At 38.9% G+C, this 20,480-nt stretch overlaps 1 protein-coding gene across 2 annotated transcripts in view; it reads left to right on the top strand.

Annotated features, from left to right (window-relative positions):
* TfIIEbeta (transcription factor IIEbeta) overlaps window positions 1-20,018 on the top strand; it is a 132,012-nt gene extending 111,994 nt beyond the window's left edge. For both annotated transcript variants that reach the window (XM_090381731.1, XM_090381730.1), the window contains exon 8: window positions 19,785-20,018. In XM_090381731.1, coding sequence (XP_090237857.1) covers window positions 19,785-19,889 — 105 coding nt within the window. In that variant the 3' untranslated portion in view covers window positions 19,890-20,018. The remainder of the gene's footprint in view (window positions 1-19,784) is intronic.
* Window positions 20,019-20,480: the final 462 nt, after the last annotated feature.

The following is a 20,480-nucleotide window of genomic DNA, read 5'->3' as shown; positions in this document are numbered from 1 at the left end:
TTATGGAAGGTGTGTTCGTGACCATTTGAACAGGCAAAACGCCATGGTGGACCCGTTGCCTGGCCTCCATGCTTACCTGATTTATCGAGCCTTGATTTCTTTCTGTGGGGGGCACTCAAATATGTCATGTATTAATCGCCTGTGGAGACGGAAACGGATCTTGTGGTGAGACTCGTCTGCGCTGCAGCTACTGTCAAAGAAACTCCAGGTGTATTCAACCGTGTCCGCCAATCCATGCTGCGTCGGTGTCACACATGCAAGGCTTCTCATGGTGGAACCTTCGAGCATCTGTTGTAACATCATGAAATGCATCCATTTCATACTCCATTGTTAATATTATGTCAAATAAATGTTTGACACTAATTACTGTCTTGTGTCATTTCTGCTTCTTGTGCCTCTGCTACTACTTTCCCATGACGTTTCCGGTTATGGGTTCCTATGCGATTCACATTCCTTTAGATGTTACCTACTTCCCCTAAACGTTTGTACCGATATTTTTGAGACACCCTGTATACGTATATAAAATAAAAATAAACAACCCATGTTTCTGCAAACAAAAAATAGGTTTAGAGGAAAATACATCCAGATGACATTTGAATTTCCTCAACCCATCACCTCAACTAACCATGCATTCCAACTAAAACTTTCAACATTCCAGTTCTAAATATGTTTATTTGTAATTTGAATTTATGATCTCTGGTTCCGAAATCATAATAGTGAAAATTTTGCCTTCATTCATTTTACTATTTCCTCTCAGAGCCTCATTCGGCCTCAGTCAAATCCTCTTTGGTGTGCTTTATTTTGAAGTCTTGTTCATATGGGTGCCCTTTTGTAGATCTGACCAAATGGGTTGCTTGTCTTTGTCTTTTTCAAGAAGTTATAAATTTTTAGGTGTTGTTCTCCATACTTGGACATAGTATTATCTTATAATTGCCTTATACAGTGAGATTATGATCTCTTTATCCATAAAAGCAAATTTACAATAAATCATTGATAGGACACCATAGGCCAGGGGTTGGCAACCTTTTTTTTTTTTTTTTTTTTAATGAAGAGCCATTTTTGATTTAATTAAATAAAAAAAAGAAGAATCCAAAGAGCTGCACCTCAGCTCAAACTGGAATGAGGGGGTTGTTTAAGAAATGGAATAGAGTGGGAAAAGTGTTTTATTAAAAAAATTTTTCTTAAATATTATTTATTAATACTGAAAAAACGTAACAAACATCCAATTAGATAGGAATTAATGTGACTTTTGTTGCTGAACTTCTTGAGCGACTCTCTCAACATCAGGCGGTTATGCTGTAATTTTCATCTTTAAACATGCTGAGAGACTCGCATTGTTCAGACAGTTTCTTGATTTATTTTTAATATAGTTCATGTTCGAAAATATTTGCTCACAGAAATACGTAGTTTGTCATACGTGGGTTAAAAGTTAAAGAGCCGCAGGAGCTGACCCCTGCCATAGGCCTTCCTTGCTGCTTGTGTATAGTACTATCAAGCGTATAAGTTTGCTACATAAAACATAGTTACCATTCTTGAAGACTGTTCAGGTCATCTAGAAGGAGTGCTGCCTGGTACTAATCATTAATCACTCTCCTTGTCTTCACATCATCTGCAAATATCGACATACACCCTCTTTGTCAATATCATTTATGAAAATCAGAAACAACAGTTGTCCAAGTTGTTTTTTTTTTTTTTTTTTTTTTTTGGCTGATGCTGCATAAGCTTGCTTTCTTGCATCAAATGCCTCTACTAATTGGGGGATCCCCATTCTTAATATTAGACCAATCTGAAGAGCAACAGTGAATTTTCTACTTCCTGCCCTCACAGTCAGTCTTCTGCTTCCTGTCTTGCAACCTTGCAGTCCAGCTTAGCTGTTATTCCAACATGTTCCACCATATACAGTAACCTTTCATGATGGACTGAGTCAAATATTTCCTAAAATCTAAATAATGTCAAAATGAGTGACTTGTCAAATTCACTTAACAAGATCAGTTAAATATGATTTTCCCTTACACTATTCTGTGTTGTGTTGCGTAATGTTCAGGATTCCATTTCTATCAAAATGTTTTTGTATTGCAACCTCTCTCATTACCTCCATGATTTCCTTACTACTGAAATCACACTGACCAATCCAAAGTTACCCACTTCAAGCTTAGAAATACCATTATTTGGTGATGCACTGCCCTCTTAATAACTTTGATAACTTAATAACTTTAATGGTTCAGTGTACATTCTTGCCACATCCTTCAAGATTACCGGGTATTGCCATCCAGGAGTCTTACATTCAGGCTCTGTTGTTTTTCTAATAAATAGTCATCTTTAATTAAGGATTCAATGCACTCTCTCATCACCTCCCTCAAAATTTCTGGATACATGCCACCAACCCCAATGGCTTTACTTGCCTTTAGACCAGAAAATTTTCCTAATCAATAATCTGTAATTTATCACTAATTTCATGCTGCTCAGCTCTCCTCACTCTGAAGTCTCTCATTCATAAAGTTTGATGTGAAATACCTATTCAATTCATCAGCAACGTCAGCTGGTTAATCCAAGGCTATTCCATGCTCGTTATACAAGAGTCTGATCTGATTTGGTTTTTCCTTCTTTGTATTTACATATATGAAAAACTTCTTGTATTCTAATATAATATAATTATTATCTAATCTTTTTTATATTTATTCAAACTACACACTTTCACAACACTAGATAGAAATTTATTCCAAAAGTCAATTAATTCAATTACTCTGGCTAAAAGCAAATTTTCACCGATCTATCCTACAACTATTCATTTTTAATTTAAGGAAACTAGGCAACTGTGCAAAGGGATCTTGCTTACCTAGTTTCCAGGTGCTGTACTCTGCAGAACTGAAGTCTTTCAAAAACTCTTTTCTGTCTCCGACTAATCTGCTGCCCTTCTCTTCACCCGTTCCAACAGATCCATATCTTTTCTAAAATGAAGCACCCAGACCTGTATACATACTCACAATGTGGCCTAACCATTGCCTTATACGGTGGGATAATCTTCTTTCTGTTGGCAAAATTTTTGTCAGCAGAGTAAGGTGATTTGATAGAACACCATGAGCTGCCCTAAAACCTTCTGCACAAATAACCCCCTCAAGGGCAAATCACATTTACATATTATTTTGCTTAAACATTAATATATTACTTCAAGGCTAAATTAATATAGCTTCAAGGTTATATTTCTTAAGCTAGATGGAAAGTAACAGAAATAATAGCTAGCAACTGGAACATGAGAAATATTTTATAGCAAAGAGTGTAATTCCTACCATAAATTAAATTTCAACAAACATGGTAGCACTAGACCAGATGGTTCTTCTTAAGCTATAAGCTGTTTTTGAGATAGCCTTTTCAGGTACTGTGCTTGCTCTTACTGCAGGGTTAATAACTTCCCTCATTCTACTGTCATTCAACCATCCCTTTATCCAAAGCAGTAAATGAACAGCCTAATTTAATGCTGTTCCAAATTGTACAGCAATGTCTGCACAGGTAGCATAGCCACTGCTGGCATCATCATCATCACTGTCTTTCCCTCACTGGGTGGAAAAGGTCCAGGTTCAAATCCTCTCAATAACACAAGGACTTTTTATATGCTTTTTTTTTTTCATTCCATGGATGAGTTAGTTGGTCTAAGGTGCAGATAGGAAGGGCCCCCCCAGGAAACTGGTTTTTACTCCAGAAAAACAGGCAACTCAATCAGAGAATCATGCAATTCACGAACATAATACACTTGGGCTGATGAATTGATATTCCGGGTGGCCCTGGTATGAACATTTATACACAGTACTGCCACAGATACTGTCACAAAAAGTAAGACTCCCGTAAAAATAGAAAATGATATCACAGAGCTCTGGGTTTTGCATCACGTGTAGTACCAATGTAGGGAGGCGCCTCCGTAGCCAGGTGGAAAGGAGCAGCAGTGCGTAGCACACGCTTCTTGATTATACCGGGGTTCGAGCCCATAACTACCAAATACGGGGGATGCGGAAAGGTCAGGGAATGACCACCGCATATCCCGGAGCAATATGGCCTTAGTGCCTTAGTTGCTAATGCTCCAAATAACAAACAAACAAACAAACCAATGTAGGGTTTCTTTAACAGGTATCAATTAGTAAAGGAAGCCAGTGAAAATGGAATTGGGAGATGAAGAAAACATGACTACTTTCATAGGTCTTCATAAGGCAGGACACGATGCACCTACAATTTTCAAACTTCTGAAACCACTTGGAATAAGCCGAAGATTTGTCTACAGGGCAATTGATAGGTACAATGAATAACAGAGAATTGATGACAGGCCCAGGTCCGGCCACCCAAGAACTGTGAGGACCCCTGCAGCTATCAAGGCGGTAGAGAACAGAATTCATAGGAATCTCCTATGAAAACAGAAAATCATGTTCAGAGAAATGGGAATATCACCAAGATTGATGTTACGCATAATCAAAGGTGATCTAGGGATGAGTGCCTACTGCAGGAGAACAGGACAGTTCCTAGCTCCAGCTCTGATGAACGGAGGCACAAAAGATCAGAGGCACTTCAGTGTCGGTATGCGAATGGTAAGCATCGACAGATACTCTTCACAGATGAAAAGATTTTTATTATTGAGGAGAATTGCAACCGTCAAAATGACAAGGTGTATGCCCATAGCTCTGCAGAGGCATGTCAGGCTGTTAAAATGGTTCAAAGGGGTCATCATCCAGCATCAGTGATGGTTTGGTGGGGGCATCTCCTACGAAGGTGTAACAAAGATGCATTTTTGCATTCAGGGGTGAAAACTAGTGCAAGGGTGTACCTGAATGATATTCTGGAGCTGCATGTGAACTGCTCAGTCAGATTCTCTTCAATGGTCAGCACTGGATCTTCCAACAGGACTCAGGACCTGCCCACAAGGCAAAGATCACCCAAACATGGCTGACTGAGAATGTGCCAGAGTTCATCAATCATGACGAATGGCCTCCTGCTAGCCTAGATCTTAATCCACTTGATTACCGTTTGTGGACTATTTTGGAAGGGATGGTCTGTGGTAAAAGGCATGTCACATTGGAGAGCCTGAAGAGATCACTGGAGCATGCTGTGGTCAATTTCCTGTTGGATGTTGTGCATACTTCTATTGATGAGTGGTCAGAACGTTTGAGGTCTTGTGTAAAAAACAACGGGGGCATTTTGAATGAGTGTTGTGTTGCTTCATTTGTTAAGTGTTCAAGAATTAAACCCACAGCGTTTTGAGTTGCTGTGTCTTTTTATTTTATGGCTACATGGAGTAACACATGTGACAGTATCTATGGCAGTACTGTGTATATTAAAAAAAAATGGTTTGTACAACATGTGGAACAGTGTCAAAAGCTTTATTGAAATCTGAGCATATGATATCAAAATTATATTGTGCATTCACTTCCTTTGTTACTGCATCAGAGTAGCTAATCAGATTAATGTACAATATCTCTCCTTAACAAATTCATGCTGCAATTGTCATATAACTGCATTCTGGAGATGATCTTGCATTGGTTCTTGAATCACGGACTCTACTTTTTCCCCCTGGAACAGAAGTTGCATATACAAGTCTGTAATTATTCACTTTGCCCTTTAATCACCCTTTGTGAACAGGAGATTTGTTTGTTTGTTTTTTGGTTTTTAGGAGCATTAGCAACTAAGGCCATATTTCTCTGGGATATGCGGTGGTCATTCCCTGACCTTTCCGCATCCTCCGTATTTGGTGGTGATGGGCTCGAACCCAGGTCTAATTAAGAAGCATGTGTTACGCACCGCTGCTCCTTCCCACCTGGCTACGGAGGCGCCTCACTGTGAACAGGAGAGACTATCCACATCTGCAATCTATAGGGACCTCGTCTGAATCCAAGGGTTCCTTCATAATTATGACTAAAGGTTTACCTACTTCTTTTGTTTCTTTTAATTTCATAGTATATCATTTCAAAAAAAAATCGTTAGAAAATCGTTTTTCAAAATTGACAAACTTTTTAAAAATTTTTTCAATTTATTTTTTACTGCAATAATTTTACGTTAATGTTATATTCTGTTTTAATTTCTGGAGAGTATTATACAGAAGTGTTCTATGTATCATATTGAGGTAAATTTCTCTTATTCTTCTACAAATGTTTCTTTTAATATAATTTGTTAGATCCCATTAGCACCGTATGCCTTGTTTACGTTTAGCTTTGACCATTTCTCTTCCAATTTCTTCTCCGTTATCACCCATTTATAATTTGGTTTACTTCTGGTATTCCCATCTCTGAAAGCTTCCTTTGTGTCCTCTGATTATTTATAATTATCCCATGAATATTTCTTCTCTGCAAAGTCTCTTCAGTTCATTTTACATCCATTTAGGTCTAAATGTTGAGCAGTATCTCTTGATTATTATAGAAAGTTTAGTTGCTTAATGCTTCCTACTTATAATTTGCATTTGGTAATATCATTTATTGCTCCCACTCAACAGGAATTGTGCTTTACAAAAGAAAAATTTCTTTCCTTTACCTTTATACTATACCATATTCATTGTTTAAAAAAAAAAAAATACTATTCAAAACCTATACCTGTTCCCTAGGCAAATAGACGGGGTTGCACTTCATTTTCATTGAATTTAGGGGTAGTGAGTAGGAAAAGGTTGTGCACCCCTCCCGTAGCTAATTAGCATTAGCATTAGCATTAGCATTAGTAGAGGCATATGATGCAAGAAAGCAAGCTTATTCAGCATCAGCCAAAAAAAAAAAAAAAACACACCACTCCCATTTCACCCCTCTGTTCGTTCGAAATACCTGTCCAGTTGAGCCTTAAATTTGTTTAGGCTATCAACTTCAACAACAAGTGATGGAAGTTATTATGGGTGATTTCAATTTGCCTCTAATTGATTGGAGTAAATGGGAAGGAAACTCGACATGGGGAACAAAATTTTTAAATCAACTAGATGACTGTTATTTGTATCAGCATGTCAGGGAAAGTACTAGAGAAAAGAATATCCTAGACCTCATCATCACACATGAATCAGATGACATAACAGGGCTGACAGTAGAGGAACCAGTAGCAGGAAGTGATCACGGAGTTCTACGGTGGATGACGACGAGAGAGGTAGCAGTAGTTAAAGGCAAAGGAATGGGTTTTAATTTCAGAAAAGGAAATTACGATGCCTTAAGGTACTACATGGCCTCTATTAACTGGGTAGATATCGCGCAGAGAATGAATACAATTGAACTGTGGTACACTTTTAAAACATTAATCACAGATGCCTTGAATGCGTATATACCATTAAAAAAATACTCCACGAGAAGGGTTCCAAGATGGATGAATAGTGAAGTTGCCACATTACTTGAGCAGAAAAAGGTGGCATGGAAAGGTTACAGAGCAATAAAAAGTACTGAAGCCTATAACAGCTACAAGATGATCTGTAATAGAGCCACAGAAAAGGTTCGACAGGCAAAGGCAGTTTATGAGAAATCACTAGCAAACAGAGCAAAGAGGGGGGATAAAGAATTCTTCACATATATAAATGCCAAGAAGAGCAGGACAAACCAGATAGGACCTTTACGTAAGGGAAATGGGATAGTAATAAATACACCAGCTGCCGTTGCAGATTAACTCAACAGTTATTTTGCATCGATATTTACAAATGAAAAGCCTTTTGTGGCAATGGGAAATTGTGGGAGCAGAGTTAAAAAATATGTAATTAATGATATTGAAATTTCGCAAGATTATTTTATGAAAAAACTTTCGAGCCTACAGACCAGTAAGGCTCCTGGAGTTGATGGAATATACCCTATAATCTTAAGAGAGGCGGCAAGCGAGTGCATTGAACCATTGAGGCTAATTATGCGAGCATCACTAGACTCTGGGGAGATTCCCTTGGATTGGAAAAGTGCAAATGTATCTCCCATACATAAGAGTGGCTCTAAAAGTGAAGTTGGAAATTATCGACCTGTCAGTCTGACTTCAGTAGTAGGGAAAATCATGAAGGCAATGATCAAGGGTGGAATTCAGGATCATTTGGATCGAATTGAAATTCTCAAGGATACTCAGCATGGTTTTGTAAAGGGAAAATCATGTTTAACAAATCTGGTTCGCTATTTCGAAAGGGTCACTCACGAGCTGGATTTAGGGAATAATTTCGACATTGTTTATTTAGATTTCAGCAAAGCTTTTGACTCAGTCCCACATGAGCGGTTGCTTTATAAGCTGGAACAGGTTGGAATCACTGGGAAAATCCTTATATGGATAGAAGGATGGATTCAGGGCAGGAGGCAGAGGGTTGTGATAAATGGCTATTAGCATTAGCATTAGTAGAGGCATTTGATGCAAGAAAGCAAGCTTATGCAGCATCAGCCAAAAAAAAAAAAAAAAAAAACCACTTCACCCCTCTGTTCGTTCAAGATACCTGTCCAGCTGAGCCTTAACTTATTTAGGCTATCAACCTCCACCACAAGGGATGGAAGTCTGTTCCACCAACCAACCACCCGCTGGCTAAAGGCAAATTTCCTGCACGTCTATCTACATCTGTCTTTCCTCAATTTGAATTTATGCCCTCTCAGGTGATTTTTCTGAGCTAGAGGAAGAATCCCATCAGTATTGAGCATGCTTAAACCATTCAAGGCTTTATACACCTCTATCAGATCCCTCGCTGGTGCCTAGTCTCCAGACACTGTATTTGCAAAACTTAAGCCTTTCTTTGTAAGAGCACCCCTTTGTTCCATTCACTAATCTTGTTGCCCTTCTCTGTACTCGTTCCAGCAGCTCTACATCCTTCTTAAAATGAGGCCTCCAGACCTGTTATACAGTACTCTAGGTGTGGCCTGACCATCACCTTATACAATGGAATAATCACCTCCTTATCCCTGCTGGAAAAATTCCTGTATATCATTGACAATACTCCATGAGCTACTCTTGCAGCCCGTCTGCACTGCTCAGAGAACTTCATATCTGCCTGCACAACCACCCGCAAGTCCCTTCATTCTCTACCACTGTGAGTGTAGTACCACTGAGTTGATACGTTGCTCTGGGTTGCTGTTTCCATGTGTAGTACTTTACATTTGTCAATGTTAAACTTCATTTGCCACCTCTCAGCCCATCTGCTCAACCTTTCCAGATCCTGTTGCAGCAGTGTAGTGTCAGTAGTGTCCTTGGCAACCCTACCAACCTTTGTATCGTCTGCAAACTTGGACATTAAGCCCGATATACCATCATCAATATCATTTATAAATACAGAAAACAATAATGGACCCAACACTGAGCCCTGAGGGACTCCACTAATAACATCAGTCCACGATGAGCAGTGTCCATTGATTAGAATAATCAATGGACACTGAAGAAGGACGGATGTCGGATAGATGTGCGGAAATTTGCCTTTGGCCAGCGGGTGGTTGGTTGGTGGAACCGACTTCCATCACTTGTTGTTGAAGTTGATAGCCTAAACAAATTTAAAGCTCAACTGGACAGGTATTTCGAACGAACGGAGGGGTGAAATGGGAGTGGGTGTTTTTTTTTTTTTTTTTTTTTTTTTTTTTTTTGGCTGATGCTGAGTAAGCTTGCTTTCTTGCATCATATGCCTCTGCTAATGCTAATGCTAATGCTAATGCTAATTACCACTCTCTGTCTTCTCCCCCTCAACCACCCCTTTATCCATAGCAGCAATTTGCCTCCAATGTCACACTGCTCCAATTTGTGTAGCAGTCTTCCATGTGCAACAGTATCAAAAGCCTTTCTAAGATCCAAGTATATAATATCAAAGTTATTCCCTGCATCCAGTTCTTTTGTGACTGCATCATAGTATCCAATCAAGTTGGTCAGGCAAGACTTCCCCTTAACAAAACCATGCTGTGTCTGAGCTATAACTGAAGTCTTGTCTAAATGATCCTGCAGTGCTTCTTTAACCAGTGCCTCCATTAATTTTCCTGGAACAGAAGTTAAGCTCACAGGTCTATAATTACTTGTGTCAGCCTTTGATCCTCCTTTGTGAATTGGGGTCACATTTGCACATTTCCAGTCTATGGGTACCTCCCCTGAGTCCAAGGAAGCTCTCATAATTATGGCTAAGGGTTTGCTTACTTCCTTTGCTGCCTCCTTTAATATAACTGGATAGATCCCATCCACCCTGGGTGCCTTTCTTGTGTTTATCTTCAACAGTTTCTCTTCCACTTTACTCCCAGTTATTTCAAGATTCTGTAGCTTACTGCTAGAGTTGAATACACCTCTGGCATTCCCCTTGCTGAATAACTCCTCGTGTGAATGTCGATGCAAAATATTCATTTAGTTTGTTGGCTACCTGAGCAGGATCATCAACACTTGACCCATCAATATCAAGTGGACCAATCTGATTCATCCCCTTCCTTCTAGAGTTTACATAAGTAAAGAACTCTTTGCTGTTTTTCTTTGCATCCCTTGCCAAGGATTTCTCGTAATCTGCCTTCGCCTGCCTAACCTCCTTTGTAACTTGGTTGCATATCAACTTGTATCTATCATAGGCTTCTGTGTCATGTGTTAATTTGTATGTATCCCATGCATTTTTCTTCTCTGCCATTTGCCTCATTAGTTCATCTGACATCCATTTTGGCCTGAACCTTGAACAATATTTCTTAGTTGGTATGTAAAGCCTAGTAGCTTCCAAGATAAGTTCTTTGAATGCTTCCCATTTTGAATTTGCTGTTGGTAACATCATCAGTTGGTCCCACTGTATAGAATTTAAATACTGTCTCAGTCCATCGTAGTCTCCTTTACGGAAGCAATAACCCTTCCCTTTACCCCTAATGGTAGTTACCTCTTTGAGTAAATCCCACTTCAGCACACTGTGATCACTGCCACCTAGTGGTTCATTTATCTGCAGATTCTTAATGCATGAAGAATCACTGCTGATAATCAAATCAAGAGTATTACTCCCTCTAGTTGCCTCCCGAACATGCTGATGTAGAAAACAATCATCCAATAAATCCACAAAAGCCGTGCTAGTGTGTGAGTAACCAGCCCCCAAATTCCAGTCAATATCTGGGAAATTAAAATCTCCCATTATGAGACACTCTGATTTACTGGCCCACTCTATTTCCCTGTACAGTTCCTTATTATACTCATCAGAGTCATTAGGCCTATAGCACACTCCTACTCTCAATTTTGATCTCCCAATGTTTATGTCACACCAAACTGACTCCACACTGCACTGTCCAGCGATGTCGACTGGCTTCACTTCCTTGGTTTTTATGTGTTTCTTAACTAATAGCATAACCCCCTCCCCCCTTCCTATCCTGTCTATCCTTTCTGTAGACGTTGTACTCCCCAAATTGCAGTTCTGCATCCCTTATATCTGTGTGACACCACGTCTCTGATATCCCAACAATATCTGCCTTCGATGTTTTGAGCAATACCTCAAATTCATCAAATTTATTTACTAAACTCCTAGCATTGGTGTACACGCAAGTATACCTGCACCTGTTTCTATTCTTAGCTACCCTAACACAACCCATGTGTTTACTTGTACCGCAATGGCTCCCAGCAGTCTGTTCCTCAGATTGGGTTGATGTAAGAAGTGGGGTTCCCCAAGGATCAGTATTAGGACCACTGTTGTTTTTAATTTTCATAAATGACATTGATGAAGGGATAGAGGGCGTGATGTCTAAATTTGCAGATGATGTTAAAATTGGTAGAGTAGTTAATGATCACTGTCAAGCTGAGTTTCTTCAGAGAGACCTAGATAGACTTCAGGAATGGTCAGAAAAATGGCAGCTGTGCTTTAATCCAACAAAGTGTAAGGTATTACACCTGGGAAATAGTAATCCCAAAATCACGTATTCACTTGGTGGAGTTCAACTAAACCCAGTACTGGGGGAAAGGGACTTGGGTGTTAAGATACGGTCAGACATGAAATTCTCTGATCATTGTAAACATGTTGCAAGGAAGCCCATGGTGTCCTGTCGATGATCTATCGAACTTTTGCAAGTAGAGATAGGGACGTGATAATTTCATTATATAAGGCTTATGTTAGACCACACTTGGAATACTGTGTTCAAGTATGGAGAGTGCACCTAAAGAAAGACATCGAGCTTCTTGAAAGGGTGCAAAGAAGGGTCACTCGCCTGGTGAGATCGGCAAAAGGGCGTCCTTATGAAGAAAGACTTCAATATGTGGGTTGCAGAATTTGGAAACTAGACACCTTAGAGGAGATTTGATTGAGGTGTTTAAGGCTCTGAGAGGCATCAGTAAAATGAATGAGGACAAAATTTTCAAGATTATAAATGATGCTAGAACTAGGGGACATAAATTCAAGTTACGGGGGAAATGTTTAGATTGGACTGCAGGAAGTTTTATTTTAGCTAGCGAGTTATAAATTACTGGAATAAATTGCCTTCATGGGTGGTAGAGGCCGACAGTTTGGGGAAATTCAAAGGTCATCTGGATAGTACTTTCGGGTAAGGGAAGCGCATAGGATGATAGGTTTAATTTTCTTTTTATTTATTTTTTATTTTATTTTTTTATTTATTTATTATTATTAATTAGTTATTTATTTTATTTATCTATTTATTTATTTATTTATTTTATGTTTTTATCATTGTTTTGTTCGCATTTTTTATTTTTTATTTTTATTTTATTTTTTTTGGCTGGTGCAGCATAAGCCATAGGCTTTCTTGCACCATGCGGCCGTTACTAATACTAATACTAAGTCGGTTCCACCAACCAACCACCCGCTGGCCAAAGGCAAATTTCCGCACATCTATCCGACATCCGTCCTTCCTCAGTTTGAATTTATGCCCTCTGAGGTGATTATTCTGAGCAAGATGAAGAATCCCATTGGCATTGAGCATGCTCAAACCATTCAAAGCCTTATACACCTCTATCAGATCACCTCGCCGATGCCTAGTCTCCAGACTCTGTAATTTGCAAAACTTAAGCCTTTCTTCGTAAGAGCAACCCTTTGTTCAATTCACTAATCTTGTTGCCCTTCTCTGTACCCGTTCCAGCAGCTCTACATCCTTCTTGAAATGAGGCCTCCAGATCTGTATACAGTACTCAAGATGTTGCCTAACCATTGCCTTATACAAGGGAATAATCACCTCCTTATCCCTGCTAGAAAAATTCCTGTATATCATTGACAAGACACCATGATCTACTCTTGCAGCTCGTCTGCACTGCTCAGAGAACTTCATATCTGCCTGCACAATTACCCCCAGGTCCTTTTCATTCTCCACCACTGCCAGTGTAGTACCGCAGAGTTGATACGTTGCTCTGTGGTTACTGTTTCCCATATGTAGTACTTTACATTTGTCAATGTTAAACTTCATTTGCCACCTCTCAGCCCATCTGTTCAACCTTTCCAGATCCTGTTGCAGCAGCATAGCGTCAGTAGTGTCCTTAACAACCCTGCCAACCTTTGTATCATCTGCAAACTTGGACATTAAACTTGATATACCATCATCAATATCATTCATAAACACCGAAAACAACAACAGACCCAGCACTGAACCCTGAGGAACACCACTAATAACATTAGTCCACGTTGAGCAGTGTCCATTGATTACCACTCTCTGTCTTCTGCCACTCAACCATCCCCTTATCCATAGCAGCAATTTGCCTCCAGTGCCACACTGCTCCAATTTGTGCAGCAGTCTTCCATGTGCAACAGTATCAAAAGCCTTTCTAAGATCCAAATATATAATATCAAAGTTATTCCCTGCATCCAGTTCTTTTGTGACTACATCATAGTATCCAATCAAATTGGTCAGGCAAGACCTGCCCTTAACAAAACCATGCTGCGTCTGAGCTATAACTGAATTCTTGTCTAGATGATCCTGCAGTGCTTCTTTAACCAGTGCCTCCATTAATTTACCTGGAACAGAAGTTAAACTAACAGGTCTATAATTACTTGTGTCAGCCTTTGATCCTCCTTTGTGAATTGGGGTTACATTTGCACATCTCCAGTCTATGGGTACCTCCCCTGAGTCCAAAGAAGCTCTCATAATTATGGCTAGGGGTTTGCTTACTTCCTTTGCTGCCTTCTTTAATATAACTGGATAGATCCCATCCACCCCAGGTGCCTTTTTTATGTTTATCTTCAACAATCTCTCCTCCACTTTCCTCTAAGTTATTACAAAATCATCTAGCTCACTGCCAATGTTTACTTTACCTACCTCATTCTCCTTCCTGAATAACTCCTCATTCGTGAATGTAGATGCAAAATACTCGTTTAGATTGTTAGACACCTGAGCAGGATCCTCAACTGTTCAACCATCAATATCCAGTGGACCAATCTGATTCATCCCTTTCCTTCTCGAGTTTAAATAGGTAAAGAACTCTTTTCTGTTTTTCTTTGCATCCTTTGCCAAGGATTTTTCGTAGTCTGCCTTTGCCTGCCTAATCTCCTTTGTGACTTGGTTACAGACCAACTTATATCTATCATAGGCTTCCATGTCACCCATTAATTTGTATGTATTCCATGCATTTTTCTTCTCTGCCACATGTCTCATTAGTTCATTTGACAACCATTTAGGCCTAAACCTTGAACAATATTTCTTAGTTGGTATGTAAAGCCTGGTAGCTTCCAAGATTAGTTCCTTGAATGCTTCCCATTTTGAGTTTGCTGTTGGTAACATCATCAGTTGGTCCCACTGTATAGAATTTAAATACTGTCTCAGACCATCATAGTCACCTTTACGAAAACAAAATCCCTTCCCTTTACCTCTGATGGTAGTTACCTCCTTGAGTAAATCCACTTCAACACACTGTGATCACTGCCACCTAGTGGTTCATTTATCTGCAGATTCTTAATGCATGAAGAATCACTACTGATAATCAGATCAAGAGTGTTGCTCCCTCTTGTTGCTGGCGCCTCCGTAGCCAGGTGGGAAGGAGCAGCAGTGCGTAGCACACGCTTCTTGATTAGACCGGGGTTCGAGCCCGTCACCACCAAATACGGAGGATGCGGAAAGGTCATTCAGGGAATGACCACCGCATATCCCGGAGCAATATGGCCTTAGTTGCTAATGCTCCTAAAAACCAAATAACAAACAAATAACAAATAACCCTCTTGTTGCCGCACGAACATGCTGATGTAGAAAACAATCATCCAATAAATCCACAAAAGCCTTGCTAGTGTGTGAGTGACCAACCCACAAATTCCAGTCAATATCTTGGAAATTAAAATCCCCCATTATAAGACTCTCTGATTTACTGGCCCACTCTATTTCCCTGTACAATATCTTATTATACTCATCAGAGTCATTAGGCCTATAGCACACTCCTACTCTCAATTTTGATTTCCCTATGCTTATGTCACACCAAACTGACTCGACACTGCCCTGTCCATCAATGTCGACTGGCTTCACTTCCTTGGATTTTATGTGTTTCTTAACTAATAGCATAACCTCTCCTCCCCTCCTGTCCTGTCTATCCTTTCTATACACATTGTATTCCCCAAATTCCAGTTCCGCATTCCTTATATCTGTGTGACACCACGTCTCTGATATCCCAACAATATCTGACTTTGATGTTTTGAGCAATACCTCAAATTCATCAAATTTATTTACCAAACTCCTGGCATTGGTGTACACGCAGGTATACATGCACCTGTTTCTATTCCTAGCTACCCTAACACAACCCATGTGTTTACTTGTACTGCAATGACTCCCAGCAGTCTCTGAAATATCCTGCATCTTGTTTTTCAGGCTTCTGCTCATTTCAATAGAAGCAGTGCAAGAATCACTTCCACCTCTGCCAGTGGCTACTGTTAATTTATTAGTCCTTGTATCCCCCCCCCAACTAGCAATTTTCCGACCCTCCTAACATTGCCTCGACAGCATCAGCAAAATTTCTTGCAGTGTATCCCATCCCTGTAGAAGCAATCTCTCCTGTTAACAAGTACAGTCCAGGCTGAAAAAAATTCTACCCCTTGAGCCTTGTACAATCCCTCCAGGGCCGAATTGATCGACAAGGCTCTCATCATATACTCCCTCCTATCGTGTCTGGGCAGAATTGCAGACACTTTCAAATTCTACCCTAATTCACGGCTTTTTTTCAACAGTGACCTGTACTTGCTAAGTAATTCCGTCGGTCTCCTACTCTTAATATCATTAGTGCCAACGTGTACAACTATATCACCTTTTGTGCCCTTAAAAGATGATATCCGCTCTACAACATCATCAACCTTTGCCCCTGGCAGACATACCCTGGTCCTATTCCACCTATCCTTTTTTACAAAGCATGTTCCCCGTTTCCCTGACAATAGAGTCACCAACAACTACTAGTTCCTGTGGGACCAGCGCATTCTGCCTAGGGGGCTGCCTCTGTGTTGCCTGATGACCAAGTGCAAGCTCTGGCGTTGATGTGGGCAGCTGAGAGCTTGATGGGCCCCTCAATTTATTTCCTTCGAGGGCATCCACCTGGTCCTTCAAGCTCTCATAAAGGCCCATAACAACGCTGAGTTGCCGCCTGATTTCCTTGCACTCCTTACATCGTGCACACACAGAGACATCCCCCTTGGCAGTATCATGTCCCGTACCCGACTGCTCCGCAAACATCAAGCAAACAGTGCATTTTAAAAGACTGTGATTCAGAGGGCAACTGCCCCCCCTCAGTTCTCCCCTGAGCCACAGCACTCCCATTAGCTTGAGCCTTTTGCTTTGCTGCTCTGGTCTGAGTCATGATTCCGATTTAATTCAATAAAATTTCAATTTCAGAACAAAATTAAATCCTTAAGTTATATTTGTTTTTATTTGCATAGAAAGACTTCTTTTTTCTCCATAGTTGAAGATTTGATTTTAATAATAAAAGGAAAAAATCATAAACAAACTAGTTTGTCTCAGGCAGGGCTGCATGTTTTTTCCAACCATCAACTTGATTTTTCATCTTCCAGAAAGACAAATCTATAGAACACTCTGTATCGACAGACATGATATACCAATGTTTCACGGTCTTGGATGTGTCAGTGTTTAATCAAAGCAGCCTTAAAAGCTACTCTGTTGCTTTCTGAGGGACCAGAACATTGAAACTTTGTAACAGCATTTGTATTTGTCTTTCTTATTTATGAAGATTGTGGCTATGTTTAAACTGCACTAATTTCTCTTAATTTAGTTAGAAACAAATACAAGTATAATTATAATTCTTTATTAAATTCCAAAAAAGTACAATATCGAAAGAACTTAGAAAAATTATGATATCAAATTACAGAATAATATTGATGGTCACATTAATAAAGAAAATGAAATAGTACAAAACAGTTCAAATTCAGAAAATTATATTTGATCATTTGAAAAAAAATTGTCGAAACTATTACTGTCATTGTTTAAACTGATAGCAATTGATTTTGTTGACTTTTTATCTTTTATTCATTCTTTTAGGAAGTCTTGTTCCTGAAGTTCCTCTCCATGGCAAACACATTTTTTCCACTCATTAATAGTTATATGTTGCAGACAGTTATATGTTTCATACATCTCTAGTTTGAAAGTATTGTTTTTCTGAAGCTTCTCCCTTTTCCAATGGGAACTCAAGGCTACCAGTGAATGTGAAATTCTATCATACGTATTTTCTCTAGTGATTTTGATTGAAGCAGGTTTCAACAGATCTTTGACCAATAAATTATTGGTCAAAAATCTCTTTCTTTTTCTAAATGGAATGTGTTTTACTCAAAAACTTAACTCTGGAGTTATTTTATCATATCCTTCCATTAAAATTTGCTTGCCATTGTAACACTGTTTATGATTAAATCACCATATTTTTTTTTCTCTCTTTTTTTTTTTTTTTTTTTTTTTTTTTCCAAAATTGTTACTGTTGAATGACAAGTTCTTACCAGACACTGACAAGTCCCAGCTGGAAGATGAAGAAAGATGCAAGAGTAGTTAAAGGTAAAGGCACAGGTTTTAACTTCAGAAGAGGGGACTTTGGCAGTTTAAAGTGCTATACGGCATCTGTAAACTGGGAAGATTGCCAAGGGATGGTGGATGCATTTGAATTATGGAATAATTTTAAAGCAAGAAGCTACGAATGCATAGATACCTTTAAGAAAATATTGCAGGAAGAGGATGTCAAAATGGATGACTGCAGAGCTGGCTAGTCAAACAGAGTGCTGAAAAGTATTGAAGCCACAACAGGTACAAGTTGATCTGTAATAGTACCACAAATAAGGTCTGGGAAGCCGAGGATGCATATGAGAAAGCATTCACTAAGAGAGCAAAGAATTTCATGTATGTGAATACAAGGAAGAAAAAGCGAATCAGATTGGACCCCTGTGCACTGGGTGTGGTAAAGTCTTAGATGGCCCAGCTGATGTTGTTTGATGAATTGAACTTTGCATCTATCTTTATTGACAAAAGACCCTTTATGCTGAGAAGAAGCTGTGCAAGTGAGGCTGGGCCATATGAAATTAGTGATGTTGTAATTACAGATGACTGTTTATTAGAAAAACTTTTGAGCATAAAGGCAAGTAAGGCTCCCAGAGTTGATGGCATATACCTCGCAGCTTGAGGGAGAGTACAAGGAAGTGTATTTGAACCATTGAGGTTAATTATGAGGGCATCTTTGGACTCTGCAGAGGTTCCTTTGGGTTGGAGAAGTACCAACATATTGCCAATACATAAAGGTGGTTCTAAGAGTGAAGTTGGCAATTACAGACCAGTTAGTCTGACTTCAAAAGTAAGGAATGTCTTAAAGAAAATGATTGAGAGAGCAATTCATGGACATTTAGAAAGAAATGGCAATCTGAAGCAAACAATATGGCTTCATAAAGGGTAAATCACGCTTAATGAAATTAGTCGACTATTTTGACATAGTTCAGTATTAGTATTAGCAATGGCCATATGGTGCAAGGAAGCCTTGGGCTTATGCTGCACTAGCCAAAAAAAAAAAAAAAAAAGAAGTAAAATAACAAAAGAAAAGAAAATAGACAGCCTATGCATTCCCCTCCTCTCATAGGTGACTATCCAAATAACGTTTGAATTTCCCCAAAGTCTCAACCGCCATGTAGGTAACTTATTCTAGTAATTTATAACTTGCTGGCTAAAATAAAACTTCCCGCAATCCAGTCTAAACTTCTTACTCCCCCCCCCCACCCCCGGTAACTTAAATTTATGGCTCCTAGATGTAGAATTATAGCTGTGAAAATTTTGTCCTCATTCATTTTACTTTTGCCTCTCAGAGCCTTAAACACCTCAATCAAGTTTCCTCTAAGGTGCCTAGTTTCCATGCTGTGCAACCCACATACTCAGTCTTACCTTGTGTGGATACCCTTTTGCCAATCTCACCAGGCAAGTTTTCAAATATCGTTTTCTCAGATATCGTAGGTTAATGAGTGAAAACAAGACCTTTCATTAAAGCTTCATTTCCTACATTACCATTAAGACTTTTTTTCCTGAAATCTTGGGAATGGTCGCCATTGAACACAATGAAAGGTTTCATCAAGATTTTCTAAAATGGAAAAAAAGACACCGGCAAAAATGGAGTACAAATATGTTGGCTGACTACTGATGGAATCTCATACAGGGAGACACCAATGGACGATTATAAAAGGAAAAAAATTACAAAATAAGTGTTTTTGTTATCAGATAAACATTTTTGTAAATAGAATAAGGTTAATAGACCCATTTAGTACTGTATGTAACAATTTCTTGAAATATATGCAATCTTTTTTTTATTAGAAACTTAGTTTGACTTTAATCCCTTCTCCCTTAAAATTGGCAGGTGTTGCCAATATCCCAGTAATTATTAGTTATGCTTTAGTTTATTTATTCTTGTTAAATTAGCAAAACTGTCTCTGTCATTGTTGAATTAATGATATTAAAATATGTTTTCTTTTCAAGACTCCTGTACAGAAACGAAAGAAGCCTATATCAAAGAGACCTAGAAATTTCAAGAAACTCAATGACCACATGAGCAACATATTAGAGGAGTATGCTGAAACATAGCACAAGCATTTTAAGCAATGTTCAATGAGGTAGAAAGGGAAGGAAGGAAGGCTCCCATTTATCATAAATTTTTAGCCTACCCTCTTGGAATCTGACCCATAAGCATAATTAAATATGTACTTTTTGTAATTATGTTTAAAATGGTGTGTATATATATAATTTATGCACACAAAATAATAGACCTTATGCTTTATATATGTTAGATATTTTGCTGAATTACTGTGAAATATTTGTGCCAAATACAAAAAAAAGTACAATTTTTGTGCTTTAAAACATGAGCTTGTATATAAAAGAGAATACAGCATTTCACAGAAATAGATCATACAAAAAAAAAGCTCTATAATTGGTAACAGCTCAGAGCCATTAATGGGGATTCTTATTTAATAATACACTGGTGTGCAAAACTTAAGGACCAACACTATTTCTAAAGGTTACAACCACAAAATCTTTACTTAAGGTACTCTTTACTGATAAGAGTAGATTCAGTCTCAGCAGAGATTCTGGACATCAGCTAATCTGGCGAGAGGTTGGCACACAGTATCACTGTAACTAGTGCATGCACAGTACTGAGGTAATCCTTCCCTACGTGCA

This window comes from Mastigoproctus giganteus, chromosome 9 (genome assembly GCF_048544385.1).
Source record: "Mastigoproctus giganteus isolate SK-2022 chromosome 9, ASM4854438v1, whole genome shotgun sequence".
In the NCBI taxonomy this organism is placed as follows: domain Eukaryota; kingdom Metazoa; phylum Arthropoda; class Arachnida; order Uropygi; family Thelyphonidae; genus Mastigoproctus; species Mastigoproctus giganteus.
This window is presented reverse-complemented; position numbering and strand designations above follow the sequence as displayed.